This window comes from Pundamilia nyererei, unplaced genomic scaffold (genome assembly GCF_000239375.1).
Source record: "Pundamilia nyererei isolate P.nyererei 1_Seehausen unplaced genomic scaffold, PunNye1.0 scaffold00082, whole genome shotgun sequence".
Classification (NCBI taxonomy): domain Eukaryota; kingdom Metazoa; phylum Chordata; class Actinopteri; order Cichliformes; family Cichlidae; genus Pundamilia; species Pundamilia nyererei.
The window spans coordinates 2,395,933-2,422,900 of NW_005187483.1; the positions used below are offsets into that span (position 1 = coordinate 2,395,933).

A 26,968-nucleotide genomic window follows, 5' to 3' on the forward strand; every position below is an offset into this window, starting at 1 on the left:
ACCAAGGAGGTTACCCTCAACAACCAGGCAGACCAGGAGGATACCCTTACCAAAGTGGGTACCCTAATCAAGGATTCTACCCAGGGTACCCAGGACATCAAGCTGGTGCTTACCCAGGACCGGGCTACCCATACTGGGGCAGTTATGGCAGTTACGGGGGTTATCCAGGCGGATACATAAACCACAACCCAAACAACAAAATCCTGAGTCCTCACTATGCCAGCAGCTTTGGGTATGGGGGTTATGGTGCTGGTGGCGGCTCTCCCTTCTCAAACTATGCAAAGGCACAGGGCTTTGTTCCCTCTGATAAATCCAAAGGTTTTGGTCGCAGAGCAGCATTGGCGGCAGCTGGAGGAGCTCTGACAGGAATGGCCCTGGGCTACGGGTTAGGAAGGTTCCCCCGTCCTCACTTTCACTTCCACAGCCCCCAGGAGGAGTATTACTACAACTACTACATGTACAGGAAGTATGGTATTAGATCTACTGATACAAATGACTTCAGCAGAGATTACGAATACATACAAGTTGACGTAACATTTGATAGTTTCATAAAGTCCTGCATGAATAGAGCAGATCTTGTCCCTGTAAAGAATCGAAAACCAAACCTCAAACCAGCTGTGACTACATCTAAACCCCCCACAGCTGCTACTGTGAACTCCACCATTGCATCAATTACTGCTGCTCTTGGCACTGCCAGCAGCGCCACAAGTAACAGCACCGCAACGAAAAACTCCTCAACCGATTCCCCTTCAACTCCTCACCCTCCGAATAAGTATGAAGACAATCCTGCACCTGCAGCTTCACAGCTCCTCCAAACTGATGATGACGACACAGTGAGCATTGTGGAGATTGGTTACCCAGCACTGATCACACAGGTTAAGCTCAAGAGGTGCATCGAACTTTACATCGTCAATGCTGAAAGAAACTTGAAGAAAAAGACCAAACTTGAAAGCAGAAGTGGAGCGCAAAGACTGCAGACAGACCTGCGAGGGCTTTTCTCTGTCATCACCAGCATTATAGTGATACTGCAAACACAGCTGCACTAAAGCCTTCTTTACACAGAGAAACTTGTGTGATGTGTCGCTCATTTGGTTTTTATATCTGACCAAATGAGTGTGCGATGAAACACTCACAACCCATATGCAACACTTTCACAGCCCACCAGGGGGCAACATAGCAGACCTTTATAATCACTGGTTTTTGTAGATATTTGCAGACACCAGAAGAATTGTAATCAAAGTCTAGATGTTTGGTTTTGAGAAAAATCTCAGTGAGTCTGGAGTAAATTATAATAAACAAATGTAAAAGTTTTCATCTTATGATTCATTTTGGGTCATACGTTGTGCATGAATGACATCAGCCTGAGCTGAACTAGCTGAGTAGAGTATGCTTTAACTAAGATTGTAAATAAGTTAAAGTTTGTAAGCATGTCAGCATGCTAGAAGCAGGATGAATCTGAAAACACTAGTGTGAGCTGCAGATGGACTCTCATTGTATTTACTGAAGAAACCTGATTGGTATCAGCCCTAAAGATGATCCATTCTGATCTATTACATATATGATGGAGTCAAATATGTTTAAAGTAAAAAAATTCCAAAGCCATGCAATGGCCAGATTGGAGTCTTTACTGGGCTAATTCTGGCCTTATGTTTGACACCCCTGCAATAAACAGTAACCTCATGTGATTGAAGTTGCACCCTTTTCCTCTCCTCTTCTGTTTGATTCAAATGAATCCACAGCCTTTATCATGAATTTTTACTTCAGGTCAGCTGGGATAAGTGATCGATGGAGAGAATTTTGACTGCAGTCACAGAAATGCAACACAGGAGGAAACAGGCTGCACTGGACCACAAGAGCAAAACATAAGAAAATAATTTGTATTTTATCTGACACGTTATAGGACAGATTTACTGAAGGAAATTATCCACAATTGCAGAATGAGCTACTAAAAATGCACTGTAATTTCTATACAAAGACACACTTCAGTAAAAGAAATGTGATATAATGGCTCAAAAATCCAATGCAAGCTCAGGTTTCCCACTAGTGCTTCTCTTTGAAAACAGCTTTCCAGTTACCATGTTACTGTGTCATGTGGATGTAGAGTGCACCGCTTCTTAGTTTGAATAGCACACTGCAACACTGAGGGATTAATCTAACACACTAAAGATTTTCTTTTTTACAGATTGAGCAGAGAGAAGTTGCTCTCTGTGTGCGCACTGCTGAGAAAAGGAAGTTCATTTCAGTTAATTTCTGCTCTGTTTCATGAAAACAGTGTTGCAGTGCTAAGTTTTAGCACCGCGATATCAGCTTTGAGTCATCCACGTAAAGTGCAGATTACGCACTCGTTTTGATAACATCTCCGCTCGTAAATCCAGGAGATTTTTAACGTCAGAAGATGCTTTCAGCTCCTACAGATGTTAGTCTGACCTCAAATGTTCCTTCTTCTTAAAAAAGCCAGCTTTCGTAATGAAGGGATATTTGGCGAATTGAGGGGAATTTAAAACTGCTGGCTAAGGGTAAACGTAAATTCATTAACATTATAATTCATGCCGGCAATAATGACACCCGATTATGTCAATCGGAGGTCACTAACCATATTGAATTCCCCTGCCCAATCAGACCAGGGGTGTCAAGTTTAGCCAGATGATATCTTTAAATTGCTGTCTGTCTGAGTGGTGTCCAAAAAACGACGTGGGCTTCATAGATAATTGGGAAACTTTCTGGAGGAAACCTGGTCTTGTTAGGAGAGATGGCATCCATCCCACTTTGAATGGAGCAGCTCTCATTTCTAGAAATCAGGCCAACGTATTAACCCCACAAAATGTGACCAGGAAGCAGAGTTGCAGTCTTACACGCCTCTCTGCAGCTTCTCTCCTCCTGTTATCCACCCAAACCCCATCCCCTGACTGTGTCAGCTCCCAAACAGACAAAAAAACAACAACTTTCTCTTTCTTCCAAGTCTCTGTTAGTACATGACTTAATAATTGATCAACAGATCGATTTAGTCTGCCTTACAGAAACCTGGTTGCAGCAGGATGATAATGTTAGCTTAAATAAAACAACAGTCCTGAGTCATTCTAACTATCAGAAACCTGAAGCACAGCTGAAGGGGCGGCGTGGCACCAATTACAGCCTATTACTCAAACAAAGACCAAGACCTCCCCCCCGAAAGGAGACACTCCCTGTTTTTGCCACACAAACATCCTCCAGTGACCAGCTGAGAGCTTTTTAACCGCGAGTGGTGAAAGCAAACACTTTACTCCATCATATCAGTACGCCTCTTTTTACAGTCTACATTACAAATAAACACAAGAGATGGTCAGGACAGAGATAAGCAAAGATAACTGTTCATATACAAAATAATTTACATATCAAACATTTCTTTAGGTCAAGTGGAAATTGGAAAGTGGAACTTTTTTATAAATCCCATAAAGACAGTTTTTTAATTAGAGTAAACAGAAAAGAAACTGAACAATGTTCTTCATGCTTTGTGGCCTGTTTAAACCCTGTTTCCTCTCTTGTCTGTTTCCAGTGTCTGCTCTGGTGAAAGGATGGCTGACGTTTCCGCACTGCCATTCCTGCGTTGTTGTAGACTTTCCTGAGTTCAAGTGCACCGCCACTCAAACCCGTTACTACAACCTGGCTTCCTGCTACCAAAGGAGTAAAGCCAGTTATCACTGCTCTATGAATGATTCAAGCATAAAAAGACATCGAGTGCATACTTTCACAAACAACAACGAACCAGTTTTAATGTTATATTTGGGCACTTTGTTCCTTTTTGACAGGTATAATAGAATAACTGCACTAACAAGCTGCTCCCAAAGAGCTATTAGCTGCAAAATAGCTTTTTCTTAAAAAAACATAAAATAAAAATAGGAAACTGGACAAGCAGAAGGGAGTTTTTCCGTCCCAAGTGCTTACCCTTGGGTCATCTGATTGTTGGGATTTTCTCTGCATTATTGTAGGGCCTCTACCATACAGTATTAAGGTCACTGTTGTTGTGATTTGGTGCTATATGAATAAAGTTGAATTGAAAATGGAATCATTTATTCTTTCAGTATGAACCAAATGTACGATATATGGTAAAACGTTCAGTAAAGCAGACACTTAAAAGTTGAACCATTAGTAAGTACACGCACTGAACTCTCGCTGCTGATTGGCTGTGGGCCCTTATTTGATTATTTTTCCATTTCCTTTTCCCCGGTGGATGCCGAGAATCGACTCCACCCCAGCCCTGCCCCCATCATCTGTTTCTAAGCGACCCACATCTCTCGTGCGGCCATATGTCAGACAGAAATGAAACAGTTGAAACCATAACCGGAGAGGTACGAGCGCCGCGGGGACATTATCGAAGACAAACAGGGAGGAAGGAACTCATCTGACTCACGGTCACCACACAGGTGAGGCTGTAGGTAAAGTAGAGCAATTAATGTTTCTACCTGTGATCTGTGCGCAGTTCACGTCACCTGGAGTAAACAGTCTTTATCTAACCGAGTATCAGGCAGTGGTTATTGCAGGGCGTATTCCAGTGAACTTTTCCCCTTTTAATATGAATTCCCTGCATTAATATACAGCTATAAATAAATTCTAACAACATGTAACATATGTTTTAATTGTTTCAAGGAACAAACCATCCACCAGGCAACTTGTTATTGCCTCCCATATCGCGGCAGCTCTTTAACAACAAGTTACAGGGAAAGGCATCACATACAGTTAAAAAACGTTTTTACAAGTATTTAAAGCAAAAATCATCGATTAGTATCACTAGTCGCTGTATTAGCCTGAGACAAATAAAATGCTTACCATACCGAGGAGGTTATGTATAAAATAAAGAAAATACCTTTATTGCAAGTCTTTAATATATAATTTATAATCAATCCACTCCTTTTTAGCCACTTAAAATATTTTTATATAGCTATTATGTTATATTTGTTACAAAGCCAGCTGGCCTCTTGAAGAACAGTGAGTGTTTGACATTCATAAATAAAGAACATATAAAGGTCGCTTTGCCAAAAACCAATTTAATCTTTTAACTCATGGTAGAAATGGCATAAAATAGCTTGAGATCATTCACGACAGATATGCTTGACGTACATTTCACAGATTGAAGGCAAACAAGTCATTTAAAACTATTTAAATACAATCGCAACACCAGAATAAATAAAACTTAATTAAATCAGGCTTAATTTTAATTGCTGTGTCACAGCAGCCGAACTGTTAAACACGACCTATAACAAGATCTGACAAGATAATTTAAACAACAGTTGTTGTTTTTTTTTTAAAGTACACAAAAGCAGGTATTTGTGTGTGAGGCGGGGAAGATTGTCGGTATCCAAAAATGCTCAGATAAATAGTTAAATAAACCCTCCTTCTCCAGTTTGTCCACAGCCCTTTTTTCCCTTCTTCTTTCTTACTTTCTACTTTTTTTTCCTTTTTTTTTTTTGCCTTCCCTGTGTGGTTTTGCAAAAACGATGGCTCATTCCATTATTTCAGATACTGATCAATTAGCATCATGCGTCCCAGGCTGATACACAGCGGAAATCCATTTTGGAGCGCCACTAAGGCGCCTGTCTAATGGAATTTTCTTTATTTTTCTTTATATATTTTCTAAAGCCACACCTTCTCAGACAAGGATTTGTGGTTTTTCCACGTCATGTCTGACAACAGACTGAATAGTATTCAATTTTGTAGTAACACATTACAAACAACTGGACAGACAGTTAAAATAATTTTTAGTAGTAATATATTTTATTGTCATTTAAAATGTGAACATGCTAATATAAACCCGTTAGCTCATATATAATTGTATATAACTCCTATGAGAGTTATTTCTTAATTTTCTTGTTTGTTTGTATATTTGTCACACTTTAATGTTTCAGATTAACAAACTAATTTTTATAGTAGACAAAGATTACCGGCATAAATATAAAGTATCATTTTTAAATGATGATTTCATTTAAAAAGCTTATCAAACCCCCTTGTTTAATCATGATTCGACTTTGGTCAATCAAATTTTTTGGAAGCTGAGTTCAATTTCATTAGCCACACCCAGGCCTGATTACTGCCCACCTGCTGAATCCAGAAATAACTTACAATACAATACGACTTTATTTGTATTGCACATTTAAAACCAGAGGTACACCAAAGTGCTTCACAAAATCCACTAAAAGCAGTAGCAAAATACAAATGCAAATAGCAGGTGGAAAGCATTGATTAACCAAGCATAAAAGATAAGCAGATATCGAAATAAAACTTCAAAAGCAAAATCAATACAAAACCTTGTTCAACAAAACAGAAGAAAAGGGTACTTACAAGAATCGTACTCTAGATAGCCAGGAAGGCTAAACCAAATAGATACGTTTTCAATCGAGATTCTGGATCGAGTCAGATGCACGAATAGCTTGTGGGAGATTGTTCCAGAGGTTAGGTGCAAGCGGAGCGAAAGCATGGTCACCTCTGCTCTTTCCAGTGACCTAGGTTGCACCAAGAGCAATTGTCCTGATCATCTCAGTGCTCTCCTAGGAATATACAGGCTGAGAAGATCAGTAAGATAACTAGGCGCGATATTATTTATGATTTTAAAAGTAAGCAATAAGATTTTAAAATCAATGTGATACTTAAATCGATGGTATCTGACAAAATAAAGCAGGTTAAAAGATCTCAAAAAGCAACACACCATGATCTAAAGAAGCGGCTGAGAAACAAAGTCATTGACATCTATGAGTCTGGAAAGGGTTACAATGAACCAGTGTATCAAAATGACTCCAAGAGCACATCAACGACTCATCCAGAAGCTCACAAGACTGGATAACCACATCTAAAGAACTGCAGGCATAAACTAACATTTCACAAAAAGACCATCGTGCCAACAGTCTAGCATGGTGGTGGTAGTGATGGTCTGGGGGTGTTTTGCTTCTTGACTTGGATGACTTGCTGTAGTTGATGAAACTTTGAATCCTGCTCTCTACCAGAAAATCCTGAAGGAGAGTGTCCGCCCATCAGTTCATGCCCTGAAGCTCAAGTTCATTTGGGTGATGCAGCAGGACAGTGAGCCAAAGATGTTTTACCCCCTTAATAACTACTTAGGTTATTTTTGTCTAATGTCAAACCTTTGTGGATGATTTGAAACATGTACGTGTGACAAATATGTGAAAACCTAAAAACCAGGAGGGGGTAAATACTTTTTCAGTGCATTGTACATATTTATGTCCTGGAAGCAAGATATTTTAAAATTCTGATAGTTGAAAACAAAATTAAGATAAGGGATAAAAACTACCTTCATCATCTACAGTTCCTCATCATTTTAATAAACATTACTTACCCTCCAATATAATATCTGTTTGATTATCCACCTGCCTCATACTTGTATTTAATTTCGAAGATCAAGGTGATAAATATGTGCTCGTATCAACTTGTTTTAAAAACCAGCTTTCATTACAGTTCTTTCAATTAAAACAAGCAAAACACAACAGTTTGAACTACACCCTGCATTGTTACATGATCACACTGCCTCAGCATCACTTCTAGTATCATATTTCTGTGATGGGATTTGCAACTCAATAAAGAGCTTGAGGAGTACTCCACACTGACATTACACAGCACTGTGGAGATGTCACTAATTACAGCCTCCAAGGTTCAGGTTCTGCATCATAAAGCTATCAGCACTGACATTGGCAGACTCTCAGGAGAATTTCCAGTTTTCCTTTTGTTACTGAAAGCCTAAAAAATGAAACCCTGTTGTGTTTCCACATGTCTAAACTGCTCATTTGCCTTCTTGCAAATCTAATATCTCAAAAGTGGCAATTAAGCACCAAAAATACAATCTGGAAACACAGAGATTGATGAAACAATCAGACAAAAATGCACCTAAGAAAGTGAATTTTCTACCGTGCAAAACAAAATCCAGTGCATACATGACTGATTGCAGCTGTCAGCGTCTCTGCTCTAGCCTTCCTAGTTTCCTCCAACACAATTACAAATTAAAAAAAAAAAAAATGCTGAGATGGTTTGCACATGTGCAGAGGAGGCATAGTACACATGAGCAAAGGTGCTGAATATGGAGATTTCAAAAAGGAGGAATAAAATAAGACCACAGAGAAGATTGAATTTGGTGAATTTAGTGAAGGAAGACATGCAGGGGGTGGTGTGACACAGGACGATGCTAGAGATAGGATAAGATGGAGGGAGACGATCTTCCCCTAAAGAGAGCAGCCAAAAGAAGAACACATGTATGATTTTAGGTTTCTGCTGCTAACAGCTCTCTAGCACTAAAACTAAAATAATAAAGTGACATTAACACTACATAAGTACAAAATTAAAAGTGATATGCTCTAAATATTATCTCATATTTGTCTCCACAGAGTGAAGATGAAGCTCTATTCATTGTCCATGCTTAGTTTGTCACTTATCTTGCTTAATACCCCTTTTTCGCTGACCAGGGGAAAGGGAGGGAGAGGAAAAAGTTCGGGCAGCAAAAAAGTCTCTTCGGGCACCAATACAGGATACAAACCCAAAAAAGACTCCACCCCTCAGGGTGGCCATCCAAAACAAAACAATCAGGGCAGTCCTGGGCAGCAAGGCAATTATCCCAGACAACCAGGTGCAGCAGGCAACCCTAACCAGTATCCAGGACAAAGTTCTCCGTATGGAGGGAATGGAGGGGGTTATGGAGGCTATGGAGGAGGTTATGGACGGTATGGAGGAGGTTATGGAGGTAATCGTCCTTCTGAGAATTCCAGAGGGTTTGCTCGCAGTGCAGTAGTAGCTGCAGCTGGAGGTGCAGTGGCAGGAACGGCCCTGGGCTATGGGTTAGGACAGTTCCACAATCCTCACTTTACTGTCCGCAGCCCTCAAGAGGAGTATTATTACAAACACTACATGCACAGGAACCATGGGTCTAAAATCCAAACTAATAGAAATACTAACAAAAATACTAATACCAATACCAATACTACTGAATACAGCAGCGATAAAGGAAGAGATGCCGTAATTACTCAACCCGTTCAGAGTTATGAAGACTACATGGATGCCTGTATGAAGAGGTCTGACATTTTGCCGGTGAAAACTCAAAAGCCCCAAATCAAACCAGGTACAACTGCCACAGCTACGACCAAAACCAACACGTCTACTCTCGTGACATCAGAGAGCAACGACACTGCCACAGAAAACCCCTCGACCCCCACCCCTGCAAGTCCAGGCCCTCCAAATCAGCCCGAAGAAGATGACACGGTCAGCATTGTGGAGATCGGCTACCCGGCACTGATCGAGCAGGTGAAAACCAGGAGATGCTTGGAGTTGTACATGGCTTACTCCATGAAGTACATGAGACAGGAAGGGCCGAAAGACGGGAGTACAGGAGGGGTAGAAGGATTGGAGATGGGCTTTCAAAGACTTTTAGCAGTAGTTACAAGTGCTATGCTGATGCTACTTAACAGCAATGTACCTGTGCTGCTGCACTGAGATGTTCATTTGACATTATAGAGAATGTGTTCATGAATAAGATGAAAAGATGAAAAATAACTTGGTGGAAAGGAACCTGTAATCCTTTCTTTATTTTGTGCTGACTTCTGCTGTGAGATTTTATACTTTATGCTTCATATAAAGCAAACATTGACGGCACAGATGGCTGACTTGTGATTACAGGAGAAATTAAAATAAATAGTTACAAAGCCTTTTCCTGTAACTGTAAAACAAAACGAGCTAAAGGGTTGTTTCTTATGGGAGAATGTGAATGTTTTCATGAATCCTAAAGGCTTGCACTTTTTCCTTGTCATGTTAAATAAATGAAATAGCTTTACTAACTTGTACTTGTGGATATTTCATTGCTTCGGAGCTGGCAAATGACAATGTCTCGTAGCATTAGTGTTATGAAAAAAGTAGAGTCAGCATTGGATTATGTATTTATATGTTATTGTATCCAACCAGCACCTCCAAATCTGGGATCATGAGCCCGTCCAGGCCTCCTCCACACCATTATTGTGTTGGGTAATGACATAATTTTCTCTTGGGGAATATGCTACACTAAGCTAGATGTTGCGATGGGTTTTTCTTTCCCATTTAAAGGATCATGTGATCATTCAGCTCCGTATTAGTCTGTAGATTTCCAGACATTCAATGATCCCTAACAAATGTATCAAACTGTGTGATTTGGCCCCCCCTAATGGTCCCGGTCTCTCTGATAGACTTGCTTTGTAAAGAATGGTCTATTTTACTTGTACCTGAGATTTAAATGCCACATTTAAATCTCTTGTCAGACCTTTAACCTGCTTCATTACAGAAATAATTAAGAACTAGCAAACACTTATCAGCTCAAATTAAATATGAACCCCTGAAAATAGGGCATCGTGTATAAAAATGGCTGCAGCTCCATAAAGGTTAATGCAATATTCTTGTTAAGCATTTCAAATTAAAGCTGGCCGTCTGCACGTTGACCTTTTATTGTTTTTATAACTGTAGGTCCAGTGTGTTGGTACACAAAATACCAGACATAACTTAAATAAGTGCACTATTTTGATTTTTACACTTAAATGTTTCAGATAATCAAATCAATTTTTATATTGGACAAAGAAACCTGAGTAAATGCAAAATGCAGTTTGTAAATGATGATTTCTTTTATTAGGAAGAAAACGATCTGAAACCGTGTGAAAAAGTAATTGCCTCTCCTTGTTAGATTATAAATTAACTTTGATTAACCACTTTTTTTTTTGGAAAGCTCAGTTCAGTTTCACTAGCCACACTTAGCCCCGATTATTGCCCTCATAACACAATGCTTCATATCACAATCTAAAGAAACCCAAGAACAAATGAGAAACAAAGTCACTGACGTCAGTCTGAAAAGGATTACAAAGGTTCCTAAGGCTTAATAATAATCTAAAATAATCTAAAATGATGCGGTTAGCATGGAGAATAAATGTCAACACGAAGCTATATCACACATTTATTTTACATTCATAACAGTTTTAAATATTAAAGAACATTCTTTAATAAAAATCTACAAATGATCATAAAACATTTAATTATGCAAATATGTCAACGAAAGCAATACTTAAAAATATAACCTATATACAATATACAGCATAGGCAAAATTATGTAACAATTGTGAGCACAAGAAAATAATTATTATAGTATGTGTTAAATTTGTTTAGATCAGAGGAATAAGGAAGGATTTGTCTGTGTTTCAGTTTGGCTTAGCTGTAGCCTGAGAGTGTGTGCAATTGTTTAGAGGGAAAGGAATTTATTGACACTGAGGGTCTGCTGTCATAAAAGGAGACAGGAAGCTACAGTTGGGGGTTGCTGATGCTTGTACCTTTAATAAAAACTCATAATTGTTATAAACTTAGAAGTAGGCTTGCAGGAGACTCTCCACCTTAAATGTAAATGTAAGACAACAAGAGGCCAATGGCCCAATGGATGCAGAGTGGGGGTCTCAGTGTTTGTAATATGTTAACTCTGTTTTCTATGTTGTGTAGAGGAATTTACACAGAGACACACACAGTGCTTTGACTGTTACGACGCACCCACACCTACATGCACACTCACTCACATGCACTCACATAGACACACGGGTACGCGCACACACAGGCACTCACATGCTCGTGCATACACACACAGACACAGAGTTTGCAGCACACCATGGGGGTTTTATGATGGGGTCACTTCTATAAAGCTGACTGTAACAAACAAAGGAGTGGAAGATCTGCAGAGGGACACCGGCCTTCCACGTCTCGCCTTCTAGAAGATGCATGCTTAACAAGAGGAATAAAGGTTTTTGTGAAAATGACTACTGAGTCCGGTGCCGTCTCTGGATGGCCGAGGAATAAAAAAAAGAACCGGGGTGAAACTGATTTCGCAACACAATGAAAAAAATATTTAAATTTGGTAATTAGAAAATGACATTAACATCTAATCCTGACATTGTTCCTTGAGGTAGACTTAACTTAAAACAGATCTAATTAATTCCTGCTCTATCTTTACAGACTGTAGTCATCACCATATGTATAAAAACAGTGGTCACATTAAAAGAAGTGAAAAATGGGACAGGAGAGCAACATCACATCAAATCAGATTACATTTCGTGACTTTAATAATGATTTTTGACCGCGTGTTTTCATATTCAGCGTAATGGTGTCACATTGATAAGTCAAACTCCTCTTATTGTCCTCACACAGGGTCACTGAAGTGTCCATAAAACAAATTGGCAACAGGTTTTTATTTTTGAAAACTCAAATTTCAGGTGAACTGTGACTTTAAAAATGTCCCCTTTACAGTAGGATGGGTTATTTTTGAAAGGAGGGTTTTTTCTGGTGTGTTTGTAAATCTCAGTTTCGTCTCCAGCGCTACATGAATGCCACCCAGTGGCCCATGAGCAGGGACATTAGGGAGCCAATGACAACAATGATGCTGTTGTAGATTGGGCCACTGGATGCTCCGGTGTAGTACTCTACATCACCAGAGCCCTCTGGCTCATAGCCAGGGCGGGGGCCATAGCCGTAACCACCTCCGTATCGTGGGTATCCATAACCTCCTCCATACCCTCCATATCCACCATATCCACCGTATCCTCCGAATCCTCCGCCATACCCATACCCAGGACGGCTCAAGGCAGAGCCGAGCATGGATCCTCCTATTGCTCCTGCAGCAGCTGCCCCAGCTACTTTCCCGGCACTGGGGCCACTGCTCTGGACAGGCGGTGGTCTGTAGGGCTGACCTCCCCACCCCCGGCTGTAGCCTCCTCCTCCTCGGCTGAACCCACCACCTCCACGTCCACGGCGGGCCTCGGAGCCGGGTAACAGTGTGGCCAGGAGCAGCACACAGAGGGCCACTGTGGAAAGTTTGTGCATTTCCAACGTGATTTTCATCCTGTCAAAATAAGATTATAGAAACTTTATTAGGACTGAATTGGTTAATGAGGTTAATGAACTTCATTAGTAATCACTTTGACATTTTTATAGACTTGCTTTTACGTCTATTACATGTTACATCATCTTTCAGTTGCGTTGTTAATTTTTTTGCTCAGCTTTGTTCTGTCATTGGCATTTAAAAAATTATGTATTCATTTTGCTATTATAAACAGGAAAATCAAATTTTTGTTTCTGCTGTTGCTGTTTTAGATTATACATAGTAAAATAATTACCCAACAAGTACCAACCAAGGATTTCGTTTAAATTATTTAAAGAGAAAATATTTATTTACATTATTACTACTTGAATTACTGGTGAGTACTTAAAGCAATTTATTTTTTTAAACTATACTTTATACATTATATAAAATGGAAAGGTTCTCGAACTCACACAAACACACTGATGAGATGTTCTCAGTGCAGCTTTAGTCCTGCTGTGTGGTATTATTACACTGCTGATGAATTAGGAACAGCACAGATCACTGCTCTTAATCCAGCTTTGAGAAACAAATCTTACACAAGCACTGTGGCGTGAGTGCTGAAGCAGACAAGGGATCAGATCAGACTCATATTTTCTAATGCACCTCAGTTAGGATCCTGTAGATGGGGTCTGTTTCTAAATCTATGGATTAGCTCGTTTTTGTTGGGATGGAATTCATATTTTCTTAATTCTGAAATCTGACTATTTTTGACCTAATCCCAAATTATGGACAGGCTAAGACATAAGATAACCATGTAAAAAGAATTAGAGAAAGATGACACAGGCCATAAAAATAATGTATTAACAAACATCCAGGCTACATTTAAATATGAGGTTTAGGTGTAGGCTATGCACCATAAATACAATATTATTGATATATTATTATAAAATATCCAACATTAAATTATGTAAACTCCAAAAAAACAAAAACCTAGTAAAAACATCTTGCATTAAGTATGTCACTGCTATAATCTGTACTAACAAAATATTAGTGAAGATTGTACTTTATATACAGTGTAGTAGGACAAGTGTATTTTTAAGTACGTGAAGTCTAAGCAGGTCCTGTATCTAGTAATAATCTCAGTAATGAGGTGAACATGAGGACTAACAGAGTTAGTGACTTGTTTGTGCCACTAAAAAGTATCTCAAAATTTTAATAACTCAACTTGAAATATTGAATCATGTTGAAATATTGAGATAAAATTGGGTGGCAATTTCTGTTTTTCTGTGGCAGAAATACGCTTGCGTCAAAACATTTACTCAAATCTGTACACTTTTGATGTATGCATGACTACATTGAGTGGGTTTTCTAATGCTACTTTGCACATGCACTCTGACACATTTTAAAAAGAAATATTGCACTTTTTACTTTTATTCACCAGCTTTATTTTAATTACATCTTCTCTGGATGAGGATTTAAATAGATCATTTTAATAAGTATGTTATAGAGTTTTAAGAAATACTCTCCAGTATTTAAAACGCCTACAGCAGTTTCACCTTGACCAACTGCGTCACTGAAGGATAGCTCACATATTAGAGCATCGATAACACCAATCCACTAATAAGGATCACTATCACTGAATCATAACTACGTCTGTTTTTCAAACTTTAAATCCAATTTAAAGCAAAGTTTAATCCGCTCCACTTAAATTCTCTTTTATCAACCATTCAGTCTATAAATCCAGGTTGGTTTTATATATTATTAAGTATCCATGATTAAAAGAGAACTTAGATTTGACTTTTTATTTATTATAATCCTTGTTTGTACCTTGAGATGCATTCATATTAATTGTAATTAGTACTACCATGTGTTGCTTGAGAATTAGGATTTGACAAATACCACAGTCTTTGTACACTGGATGCAACTTTTATATTACATTACTTTGTATAGTACTACTAATTCTTTTACAAAGAAATGAAATACATGTCCCACCACTGATTATATGACCATGACATCATTGGCTCTGTCAACAGACGGTGTACACTGTCTAATCTGTGTCCTCTTACAAGGTAACTCGAGCTATAATTACACTGGGTCAGTTAGTTTGAGAATAATCCAGTGACTCTCAGATTACAGCTACACTTTCTAGATATAAGCTCTGATCTGTGCAAATATTTTTTTTTAAATATCCCAGAAATAAGAACAAAAGGCTTTAACTCACTGAGCCTCATACAATAAACATCCCACATTTTAGTATAAATTAGTAACATGAAGAAAAAAGAGAAAAAAATAGAAATAAAAAAAGTCTTACCTGTGAAATTAATATTTTTTTTGTGTGGCGGAGATTTGGATGGTATTCCTCTTTGGGAAGCTGAAGCCAAAAGTGATGTTCGCAGCTCAGACTCCTTTTCTTGTCTGTGGGAAAGTATGTTTCAGGGCCAGCCTGTTATCCGTCAGACAATCTCAATCACCTCATTGGCTGACTGTGCAGTAAGCTGCTGGTGCTGCCGACATCACGCATAAATACCTGAGAGCGCGGGCTTAACATTTGCGTTTCTAATTTTATCTGAATTATTTAACTCTCCGAGTAAACAAACCAGAACATTCAGCGAGCTCTCCCGAAGCTTCTGCCACTGCAAACGAATTCAGCATCGTTAGGTAACAGTGACTGCAACAAAAACAGATGAGAACTACAAGTTCATTTTCCCCAGACAAATTTTTTATTAAATAACAAACATTGTACGAAAACTTCCACAAAGTAGTGGCAAGAGTTAACACTTTAAAGGCTAAAATTTCTTCTTTACTTTGTAAAAGACACAATACAAAAGCAGGCAAGTCTTAGGAGTCACTAAAAACACAACATGCATGCTCTCACACAATCTTCGGGGCGTCGTCCACTGCGTGTCAGAAATACTGAACTGTCAGGCGGAAGGAGACAAAGTGCTGTACATGTGGAGGCAAACCGCACTGCTTAGAAATGCTCGTTCGTACGTTTAAAAACATTCTCCGTAAAATTCACAGTCTTGTGGGATTATCGTTTTGTGCTTCTTGTCTCTGCTGGATGTAGATGTCAAAAAAACAAAAAAAAAAAAAAAACCTAAACCAAAATGAAAACAAAACATGAAGATTTTGTGCAATCTGGTTAATGTCAGGCAAACCTTTAGCGTAAGACATTAATGTGTGTAGGAACAAAACAAGTAGCTCAAAAAAAGTTGCATTATTCCGAGGAATAGTCTGTTATTTTGGGGAACTTCTGGATCTAACTTCATGCTGAGAGTTTGGCTTCAATGTCACCAGATCTCATTTAAAACTCTGTAAGCAGGACAAAGACCGGTGCCACCAAACATAAACACAGCAGTTGAAGTTTTGGGGGCTTGATATGCAGGAATCACTTCTCCATACTCTTTCACTTGGGCTTTTTATGCCCAAATTTAAATTTAATGAAATATGTAAGGTTAATTTTTGTCACCGTCAGACCACTCCACATTTACAGGATGGTTGTTCCCTGTGATTCTCAGTCTTACATGCTGCCTACATGTAAAATGCCAAATACTGTGTGTAACTGCATTATCACAGTCACAGCCTGCAGTGGCAATAAAAAGATTTCACATCAATGAAATGAAAAAGGTCCTAAATGTTTACATCAGCTTCAAAGTATCCCACCAACTTTGTGTGTTTTGTGCTTGGAGAAACCTATATAGTCACTATAAGATGACATTTGTGCTTTAAAACAATTTTGAATATTTCCTGCAGAGAAGGCAGAAGACAGGTTACATTTTAGCCTCATCTTGCAGGCTAACAGACTAAAAAAAGGTTAAAAAAACACAAACAGGAGACGTTTGTCCGAGTGCTCTGTTCATGGTAAAGAAAAAAAAAAAAGTGTGTGTGTTGCCATGACTCTCAGTATCACAGAGATGGTCACACTCAACACGTGCACGAAAGAGCAAACTGTGGGCTGACTGATTGTGGGATGTGCTGAGGGAGGACAGTTGGTGAAACATGTACTTGTTGCTCTTGTCAGCTGATTCTTGGTCATTCTCTTGGTCACGGCTTGGCAGCTGTGGTGACAGTTTGGTGTGGGGGGCCCTACCATGAGCAGATCACATACACTTTGCCCCCTCTGGAAGACACTGGAGCTGCTTCTCGATTATATTCCGAATATAGTTATACCTGCAAATATGAAGGCAGAGGAAGACCAAATCTGAGGATTTTTTTAAGAGCCAATAAAAACACGTGCACGTCCACATTAGACTGGGGGCAGGTGGTGGGCTAAAAATAGTTTAAAAATAGCTTGTAGGCCTCCACTTTTCATATTTATTGCAGCTCATAAAAGTTAAAGATGTTAAGATTATGTTTACTGAATGCCAGGACAGATTAAAAATGTATTTCTTATACCTTCTCCTGAGTTTCTGCACCTCTCTGTCCTCCTCTTCCTTTAACTTGGTGATGAAACTCTGGAGGACAGGCATCTCAAACTTGATATACTGCGCCACCTTGTGGAAGCAAAGAGAATTTTAAGGAAAAAGTAACTGTAAAATAATTAATACATGTTCATTTATAGCTATGAAAAAAGAAAATGGGGATTTACATCATATGTGACTTCTTCTCCGAGATCTTCTTCCATGAGGAATATTTTGCAGACTTGCTCACACGGTCCCTGCATGATTCTCAGCAACATAGGATAGTCAGTCCGCTTCAGTTTCACTCGCTCTGAAACACCAGAACATACATGGAGTGATGGATTAATAACAATAATACATTTTATACACAATGTCCTCAATGTCCGCCTTTGAGCTACATGACACATATCCATATTTGTAATCCACATAGCCAATAGTTCATGAATAATTTAGCACTGACATTCAGACTTTACAGCTGGGTCTGATGCAGAACTTAATCAAAAACAAACAGCAAGAGCACTCAGTTGTGTGTGGGGTAGTTTGCCATTTGTTACCGCAACATAATCTACAATCTCATCAAACATCTTCATCATCATTTTGAAAGCATCATTACTTTTCAGTTACACTTCTGCTAATTGCTGTTTGATTACTGACTGCAATGTGTTTCTTTCAGCTCAGAAAACCCAGTGAGTGAACAGAAATGGAATAATGACAACACCGATTCTGTGTTGAGTTTCCAAATATCATAGCCTCTAAAAAAAAATAAAAATAAATTATAAGCTTTATAGAGATTCAAAAGGTTGATCCTGTTCATCTTGACGTAGCATTTTCAGCTACGAAGCTTTATAGAGAAGCTCTGTGTTGTAGCTTTAGTTCAGATTTGATTGCACCACCAGCAATAATGCAAAAACTTCCAACTTTAAAAGTAATAAAACTAAAAGTCTAAAAGTAGATGATAAAATCAGATAAAATAAAATTAGTGGACTGCGGCTAAAGTCTTAACTCACCTCCACTAGCATGGACCAGATAGAGTGCAAAATCATCTGGGCTGTTTTCGATTTTGAACTTGTTAAGGAGAACTCGTAGCACCTGCGGCGTGGTCATACAGCTGTTGATGCGAACGTTAGTCACCGACCCGTAAGCAGGCGTAAACACTGCTGTCTGAGGATGAAATGGAAAAACATTTTAAATATTAATATTTTAAATATTAATTTAGGTTCAGTTAAAATTGTTGAAGCTAAAACTTTTACTCTTTTCACTTTTAAACACATTTTCTCAAGAAAAATGTAACTAAAACCTGTTCCCAAATCATTTGCTTTAAAGCGTCACATAAATGAACTAACCTAATGAATTTTATTTGATTATTCTGTCAATTTTTAAAAGTTTTACTTTATGGTTGTAGAAGTGTCCGTTGATGGAGAATCGATGGCGTCGGATTTTCCTCTGGTCACTTGGCGACCTTCGCTGGCCTCTCCTTAAGACCCCGGCATCGCTCTTTGTCCTGAGGAGCTGAGCGGAGCTCTCACTGTCCTCTGTCAAATCAAATGTTGAACCACCTTAAATTACTGATTATTATTCAGTGTAGCCCTAAGCTAAGATCACAAAATAGTGAAAGAAAACCATAGTTTTAGAAATAAACATCACTTACACAGAACTGTAAACAAATTTTATCTTTCGCTTTAATGTGCAAATTTTATTTTTAATTAAAAATGTGTTTATAGCTAATTTCATTTCATCTTAATGCGATCCAACTTTTTTTCGCCAAGATTCAGCCAGTTTAAAAACAAAATATTCTTAGTAAATGACTGATGTTTGAGGCTGCTTATTCGATCCTCATTATAGCCATCAGAGTAATGTACAGTTCAAATGAGTAAAACCAAAAGAACAGGTAGCAAAAAACTGAGAAACAGCTCAAAAAAATCTATAAATACTGAAAGAAGTGTGAGCAAACACGTTCAAAATAAGATAAATCTATCTTTCCATCCATCCGCTTATCCTTTTCAGAGTCACAGGGGGTGCAGGAGCATATCCCAGCTGTCATAGGGCAAGAGGCGGGGTACGCCCTGGACAGGTCGCCAGTCTGTCGCAGAGCTAATACACAGAGACAGACAACCATTCGCGCTTACATTCACTCCCGCATTCACACCTATGGGCAATTTAGACTAATTTACACCTTTGGGTTAATATTTTACTCTTACTTTATTGGTTATTTATAACCATGTAGATACAGCTTGAAATATTTAAAATCTAAATGACTGAAGTCTTAAAATATAAATGTATAAACGAAAGTCCAAAATTTACCTTCTGCCTCCTCTTCAGTCACACCGTTGTCCTCTGGTTGGCTGTCAGGTGGCGTCACTTCCACTGTGGGTGAGCTCTGCTGAGCCTGTTGACCATCTGTGGTGGTGGGAGAACTTCAAACAGGGAACAGGAGAGAGTACATTTATGGGGTGAAGGAGAAGAACTGCAAACTGTCAAAACTGTAAACATACAGCTAAAAATATTTTTTCAGATAAAAACTGCACCTTCAAATGATAACTCCCATCATGTATTTATGACCATAAGCTGTAGTTTCTCAAAAAACTATTATCCTGATATTGATTTTAGTGTGGACTAACAGCCACTAGAATCTTGTAAAGCCATTAAGTTTAAGAGCAGTCCAGGTCTGCACAGCTGAACTAAAACTCCCTCCACACCATGTATGAATCTAGAGGGAGATCTCGATCAGTTTGTGAGATTTTCTTGAGAACACCAGTTTTTCTTTTTTCACTTTGATATGTGTTTGTGATGCCATCAACATGCTGGTCTGTCCTGACTGTAGTGGTGAGTCTTATTATTAGGTTTCCTGTAGTAGCTGCCATTTTTAACCTGCTGTTTAACATACGTCATATCTGGGTTGGTTAGTTTCAACTTGTGACTGCTGTTCCTCTTTGCCAGTGCAGCTGTTCTTTTAGTTAGGAGTTGTGACAATGTTTCCTGTCATAATCAAGCAAATTTCTGAAGAATCTCACAGCAATTTGGCTACTTATGAGGGTTTTTTGTTGTTGTTTTCATGTTAAATTCCAAATGGCAGCTCTATGCCTGTGAGGCCTGCTATCCTCGGAGCAAGAATAGCTTCTTTTGATAAATGGGAGCGCTGAAAATGGCACTAAGAGCCTATTGACATGGACTGATTTGCAATAGCTTGGAGTAAGATCCTCAATTAAACCAGAAGTGTGGCTTAAAAGATTCACTTTTGCTTATGGAAAGCTGCCAATTTGTATCTTATTTAGGAAATAAACTCTATTTACATGGACTTAAATCTCAAACCCTAATTACACACTTTTAAACATTAAATACCTGCTTGTCTTTCATTGGACAAACTAGATAAAATCTATATCTGCCCTCACTGACCTCTCTGTATCACCATTTCTGGTCACTGGGGTGTAACTGGATCTGTCTGGAGCTCTTACCCTTGACTGTCCAGATTGCAACCCGAGTGCCAAGACGTGGAGGAAGGGGGCGGCCGGATTCGCTCGTGGTCATCCTGCATCTGTAGCCTGATTGGGCGCCGGAGGCCCCAAAAGATATTCAGCAAGCCCTCAACAATCAGTTCCTCTTCTTCCTGTTGGAAGACACGAATACTGATGAATACACACAAACACACATATACAGTAAATACACACAGACTGGACAGTTCTTACTCTTTAGGGATATAGGGTGAAATGGGTGGGGTATATTATATTAAATATATTAAGAGCAAAAGTGAAAGCAGGGATGAAGCCTCGACACATTCAGGTTCTTCTGTTGAAATTTAAAACAATAAAATAAGATTAAACACATTCACTCACTCACTCTGCACTCACACTGTATGTGAGTACATACACACACACAAACAGAGAGATGCAATTACTCACCTCTCTGTGCCGCAGCTGCAGATTCTGCCCTTCATAATAGAGGTTGTAAGTTTTAAGATGTGACAGTACTGTTGACCTGAAGACAGAAGTAGTTAAATCACTGGAAGGAAACAAAGTTTTAAGGAGATTCCCACTGATTTACCACCTCGTAGTGCCTGCAGCTGTAATTCTGCATGCACCGTGCACTTTTAACACTAGATCAAATTTTGGGGATCTTTATTCATCCCAAAAATGCATAACATCATCACTAATGGAGTGACGCAAATATATCTGAAAACCAGTTGGTGCTAACATCAGTGGATACAGGTCACTGCACTGACAATATTTCTGGCACTTAATCACCACTTTGGTAATTTTGGATTTCACTTAGTTTCTGTGGTGGTGAGTTGAAGGCAGCTGAGAGATGAGCAAACAAAAAGAAAACTATTCTACAAAGTCTCATTCTATGAGGTTGTAATATAGCCATGTAGTAATATATCACCTCCTGTGTAATGCTGGTGCGGCCCTTTGGGAAAATGAACATCCAACTCCTGATTTATGAACTCTGTGAGTAATGTTTAGTGACTATTTGTGTTGTCTTTTGGTATAATTTCCTGAATTTTGGGGGAAAATAAAGTATTCCTTACTATGCTGTTAATGTCAGTAAGACCGAAAATAAAAAGAACTAATAAAAAAAAAAAACTTCATATATGTTTAGAGAAAGATAGGGCAGTCTCTGCTGCTGGATTAGTGTTATTGTGTACTTTATGCAGGGGCAGACTGAAATGTTAATTCCAACCCTGTTTAACCCTGAGATTCACAAACTGCCCAATCTCAAATCTGACAAAATTGTCTGACCCACCCAAACCTTAAATTACAATGTTGCCGTTTCCACTGATTTTTCATCTTCTCACAGTTTTCTCCTAGAGGTTTATTCTCCATTAGCATTACTTGATAGCCACTACTACATTTAAGTTCTTTCCCACCAGATAAGAACCAGATGAGATCAGGATTAAAAGTAAGTCACAGAATTGAGATTAATGTGTAATTTTCAGATCCCGTCCTTTCTTTCATTAGCTCTCATTTCTTTTTTTAATGTACAGACAGAGGAAGAAGAAAAGTGGGTGTAGCAGTTTCTTGGTGTAGTAAGATAAGAAGCATGTCTAAAGAGAAGCATTTAATGTCTGTTCTTGGTAAGGCTGAGATTCAGTTTCAATTGATGTTTTCTCATCAGCTTAATAAAGCCACCATTAAAAACTTTGGAAAAGACATTTATCTTTGGCTGTGTGAATAAAATGTTGATTTGGCTTTCTGTTGAGAGGTTTGGGGTTTCAGTAGATGCAAGTGTGTGATTTCCTGTCTCTGTGTTAACCCTGTGAGTGACTGGTAACATGATCTGTGTACTGCTGTTTATTATTCAGTCATCTTGGCAGGATATCGTGTCTTGTATGCTTATAGAAGTCAAATGTAATTTGACAATTAACTGACAAGCAGTTTCAGGACCAGGTGAAGTCCTGTTCCCTTAATATTTCAATGTCTCTATACTGAAAACCTAAATAGGAGTCTCACAATACAAGTGAATGTATATGCAGGTAGGCGGAGTAACTGTAACTTTATGTTGTGGAGAAAAATAATTGTTAATAGTTTTCAGTGTGCATTATTTATCATTTTTATTAACTGATTGGTCAGACTTCAAAAGCCAAAGATCACACAGTTTGTTAGGTATTAGGGATACTTGTTGTCATAAATAAAGACCTAGATTTCAGATAATGAACACTGCAAACAGTTAACAGGCTGAAACCTTTAAAACCACAAACATCCCTATTTCACATCATCTTTTTTAAATTAATGGTTTTTTTTTTTAAACATACCAAAGATGAATAAAGGCTACTCATTTGTTTCCCTGTTGTCACTTACTGTGAATTTATAATCTGTATAAACATACTTATGTTTATATGAGAAACAGTGCGGGATGGAAGACTTACTTGCTGACGAACTTGTTCTCTCCGATCTGAACCCCGTACTGTGTATCATCCATTCTCAGTGAGCATGAGAGGAGCTGAGACACAAAGAAGGCACACAGAGTTAATGTCTCATGACTCCTCATGACCAGCAGCGAGCACAGAACAGAAGTGACAGAGTGACTGCAGGAAGAGGAGGAGGCAGAGCTGCAGACCGTAAACAATAACAAGAAGATGATATCTGCTTTCCTGGCAACTACTTCCCTTAAGATAGTTAAACCTCCACCACTGTGTCCCTGTACTAAATCAAAACATATACTATGCGAATGAAGGGAGCAGCTGCTCTCCTCATTCTCTTCTTCGTCTTACAATGTATTTTCTCTTTCCTGTGAGCTCTTTCACATAAACAAACGCTGCACATTTGCACATGCAGCTGTTTTAAATGGCACTCTGCCACCACCCTGCAGAGTTTTCCTTCCCTCTTCGCTGAGTGACAGAGTGTTTCTGTGTGAGTTTGGCAGGATAGAAACCTCCGGATGAAGGACAGGTGCAGGACACATGGACCACCTGCTGCTGCAAATTATTTCAGCTGCCTAAACATTCATCTCTGAGCATGCTACTAGCAAAACACATTATGTGCCTTCATCTGCCATATAGCACGCTTTTCTTTTCTTTTTGTTTTTCCTCAGAACATGAAGACCAAAAGTTAAAGATGCAACTGTTGCAGGGTTTTTCCTCAAAATAGGCCTTTGGAGTCAGAGGCACTTACCAAGATTAGTTTGCATGTAGATGAAGCAATGAATCGCCTTACTTAACACGAAATTGAGCATTTTGCTACCGTTTTAGCAATTTCATGAGCAAAAATACATTTTATGGTTGAGTAAATGTAACCCCACCTAACTCTTTGAGGTCTAAAATCAGTGATGACCTCTGGCCTAGCCCACAAAAGTTATTCCCCAAAATGAAAGTTCATGATAGTTACTTAACAAGCCCATGCTATAAGAAACATCTTTTTTTAAGTAATTAAAATAAGAATTCTTGGTTCTCTAACCAAACCCTGTGTTTTTGAGACAAGCAGAAAGGATATTTTGGAACAACTTTCAGTGAAGAATGATAGTTTTTTTAACCCTTGACCTTAATAATAATAACAAAAAATACATAATATGATTGCACAGGGTCATCAATGATGCTGACATAGACCTTAAAAACACATTTTCTTCTGGGGATTTTCCTCTGCTTTGTCATGCAATGTGCGTGATTTTTTTCTAGAGTGACATATTTCAATAAGTCACAACTGAACTGAAACAACATTTACTGCAGGTCTCAGCTTAGCCTCTGAAGAAAATGAATCCTATTGGTTTAAATGATCGCCTGTTTAAGGCAGATTGCAAAAAAAAATTAAATTAAATTTAAAAAAATGGTTAGACATTCATGATGACCTGACAATACAGCTTCAATATCTGTGTGACTTTACACTTAGATCTATCATCAGGTCACAATTTATTCTTCACTCTTCAAGACACCTACACTGTGTTAGATTTAAGTAACATTTAAGTCCACACTATGCAACAGTGATGACCTACGAAATTACAGCTATACCTACAGCTGCTATTCCTCTGCTGTTTGTTTTGCATCCCTTGCTGTCTCTTGTTTTTCTACCCGTAAGATGATCAGGTCACTTTTGTGGCAGTCCCCAGAGACTCCTTGACAGTAGTCCTTGTTCTACTGCGGAGTGCCTTGGCGAGCTGGAGGCAGAGAGATGGTTCAAGTGGGTGAGCTAACTGAGACTACGAAGACAAGGACTACCAGCTACAATACAAGACGGTGGAGTTTGAATCCTTCCACTGGGTAAGCAATTCACTGGACACAGCTTATTACTGCTCCACTGTTATTTGCAACAAACTCTAAATTTGTATGATTCATGTATATTTAAAAAAAACGTGTGTCTAGCCTCCTTTCATATTCCTTTTAGAGCAACTGTGAGTGACCTGAGGTAGTCTGCAGGCTGATTCCAGCCCCAGGTGTGTACTTTACCCATACCTGCCGTAGACTTTTTTGTTTTGTGTTAACATTGAAGTAGTATTACTGCTAATTAGTTACAGTTAACCCCTGTTTACAGCATACTCCCCACAGTAGCGTTAAATACACTTGATTTACTGTAAACAGGCCGAAACACCCAAAACCATTTTGGACATTAGTTGAAAGGCCTCGGTTTAAACTACCTTCCTGTTACATAGCCAGTGCCTCTGTAACATAACAGCCAACAAAATATGAAATATTAAGAATAGATATATATATATATATATATAAATGTATAAGACAACAATGGATCTTACCGTCGTAAAGACTATGAGTTGTTGTTGAGTCACCAGAGAAGAAACTGCCTATGAGGAGAGGCAGCCAAAGTTATAGGCAGGTAGATTCTGTTTGTATCCTCAGGTGTCAGTGATCCAAGAGGGTCTTTTCTTCTGAACGTGACTGCGAACAGACAGGGAAGAGTGGGGACGTTAAAAGGAAGTGCTCCCCTTCCGTTAAATCACTTCCTCCTTTACTCAATCAGCCACACAGGAAGCCGACACAGGGCCTGACACAGCTTAAAACTTCCTCAATTCAAGCAGCACAAATGAATAATCCGCTTACACACACGTGGACGAGCCTCACCCTGTTATCAATCTTTAAACTCTTGGATCAGGCACATACTTCCACAGTTTAGTGTAAACAGAAGCAGCTTGAACACGCAGCGCTGATAAAATAAGATGGGGCTGTCAATCTCTGAAATAAAAAGCCTCAGTTAATGTGGGCAAATTAAATATTTAACGCCAATCAGCTCAGCCCAACGCCAGGGGCTATCAATATTTCATCACCTATATTAGCCCTGTCAAGAGCTCAAAAGCTAAGCACTGACCTACACAATGGAAGACATTAGCCTTTATTATCACGGTCAAAGGCAGCGGTCTGCGACGGACATGTGGCCAGCTGACAACACAAAAACAATGCCATAATTGTCTGAGATCAACGTGAACTTTATGCCAACTAAACTGGAATCTGATAACAAAATTGATCCTTCTTTCATGAGACTTCAAGCTCCAGAGAAAAAGATTGACTCAGACATGTCACTTTTAACGCTGCTGAGAGGGCAACATTAAAAATGTGAGCCATACTCACTGCTCATTCATGGTGAGACACCCATTTTGTTCTTTTCACTGTTATTTTAGAGCAGTGTCAATCATCTAATATGAGTTAACATATTATTTAATTCAGGGGTTGTAAATGAAAAACTAGATGAATACAAATGATCTTCTTTTGGCTGCTCTCTTTAGTGGTTGCCAAAGTGGATCAGATGCTTCCATCTCACCTTGCCTCTAGCATCCTCCTGTATCACACCTGCCCCTCTACATGTCCTCTTTCACTGCATCCATCTTCTCTGTGGTCTTTTCCTTCTGCCTGGCAGGCTCCATATTCACCTTCCTTTGTTCAGTGTATTCGCTGTCCCTCCTCTGCATGTCCAATCCATCTCAGCCTTACCTCTCCAACTTTGTCTCGACCTAAGCTGTCCTTCTGAAGTATCCATTTATAATGAATACATTATTAGAAATTAATACAGCATTGGTCAGTCATTGGGAGTGAGAGCATCTTCAACTCTTTTCAGGGTCACTCTCTACAAACTAATCATAGTACATCTCACTACCATCTTATAAACCCTCCCTTTCACTCTAATCACTCATCTCTACCCACTGTACCCTGGCTACACTCTCTTCTTCACCTTGGTACTGTCTGTCGCTTTAGATAATTGACCCCACTTCTACTATGAACAACACTTATTCTTTAGACATTTTATTTTTAGTTTACCTGGCACCTTACTCTTTTCATTTTGCTGAATTATGATAGCGATGGCTAAACTGATGCAAAAAC

The 26,968-nt window shown here is 38.9% G+C and overlaps 4 protein-coding genes across 8 annotated transcripts in view; 2 read left to right on the top strand and 2 right to left on the bottom strand.

Annotated features, from left to right (window-relative positions):
* The window catches only part of LOC102207060 (uncharacterized), a 2,595-nt gene extending 1,283 nt beyond the window's left edge, over window positions 1-1,312 (top strand). For all 3 annotated transcript variants that reach the window (XM_005738241.1, XM_005738240.1, XM_005738239.2), the window contains one exon: window positions 10-1,312. In XM_005738241.1, coding sequence (XP_005738298.1) covers window positions 10-1,046 — 1,037 coding nt within the window. In that variant the 3' untranslated portion in view covers window positions 1,047-1,312. The remainder of the gene's footprint in view (window positions 1-9) is intronic.
* A 2,861-nt stretch (window positions 1,313-4,173) lies between these two features.
* Window positions 4,174-10,555, top strand: prnpb (prion protein b). Its single transcript, XM_005738242.2, has 2 exons — window positions 4,174-4,400; window positions 8,361-10,555. The coding sequence occupies exon 2, from the start codon at window positions 8,368-8,370 to the stop codon at window positions 9,457-9,459; it is 1,092 nt and encodes a 363-aa protein (XP_005738299.1). The 5' UTR covers window positions 4,174-4,400; window positions 8,361-8,367; the 3' UTR covers window positions 9,460-10,555.
* Window positions 10,556-11,825: 1,270 nt separating this feature from the next.
* On the bottom strand, window positions 11,826-15,311 carry prnpa (prion protein a (Kanno blood group)). Its single transcript, XM_005738243.2, has 2 exons — window positions 15,132-15,311; window positions 11,826-12,859 (listed from the first exon to the last, which is right to left on the bottom strand). Exon 2 carries the CDS (start codon window positions 12,856-12,858, stop codon window positions 12,337-12,339), a length of 522 nt encoding a protein of 173 aa, XP_005738300.1. The 5' UTR covers window position 12,859; window positions 15,132-15,311; the 3' UTR covers window positions 11,826-12,336.
* Window positions 15,312-16,689: 1,378 nt separating this feature from the next.
* Window positions 16,690-26,968, bottom strand: part of rassf2b (Ras association domain family member 2b) — a 15,385-nt gene continuing 5,106 nt past the window's right edge. Inside the window, exons 2-12 of one of the 3 annotated variants that reach the window (XM_005738246.1) lie at window positions 25,393-25,534; window positions 24,660-24,801; window positions 23,081-23,154; window positions 21,117-21,192; window positions 20,673-20,824; window positions 19,522-19,634; window positions 18,610-18,752; window positions 18,228-18,381; window positions 17,409-17,530; window positions 17,216-17,313; window positions 16,690-16,990 (exon numbers count right to left, since the gene is read on the bottom strand). In XM_005738246.1, coding sequence (XP_005738303.1) covers window positions 16,921-16,990; window positions 17,216-17,313; window positions 17,409-17,530; window positions 18,228-18,381; window positions 18,610-18,752; window positions 19,522-19,634; window positions 20,673-20,824; window positions 21,117-21,192; window positions 23,081-23,133 — 981 coding nt within the window. In that variant the 5' untranslated portion in view covers window positions 23,134-23,154; window positions 24,660-24,801; window positions 25,393-25,534 and the 3' untranslated portion in view covers window positions 16,690-16,920. Of the gene's footprint in view, window positions 16,991-17,215; window positions 17,314-17,408; window positions 17,531-18,227; window positions 18,382-18,609; window positions 18,753-19,521; window positions 19,635-20,672; window positions 20,825-21,116; window positions 21,193-23,080; window positions 23,155-24,659; window positions 24,802-25,392; window positions 25,535-25,717; window positions 25,762-26,968 lie in introns of those variants that run through there. The other 2 variants (XM_005738245.1, XM_005738244.1) reach the window with 2 other exon arrangements.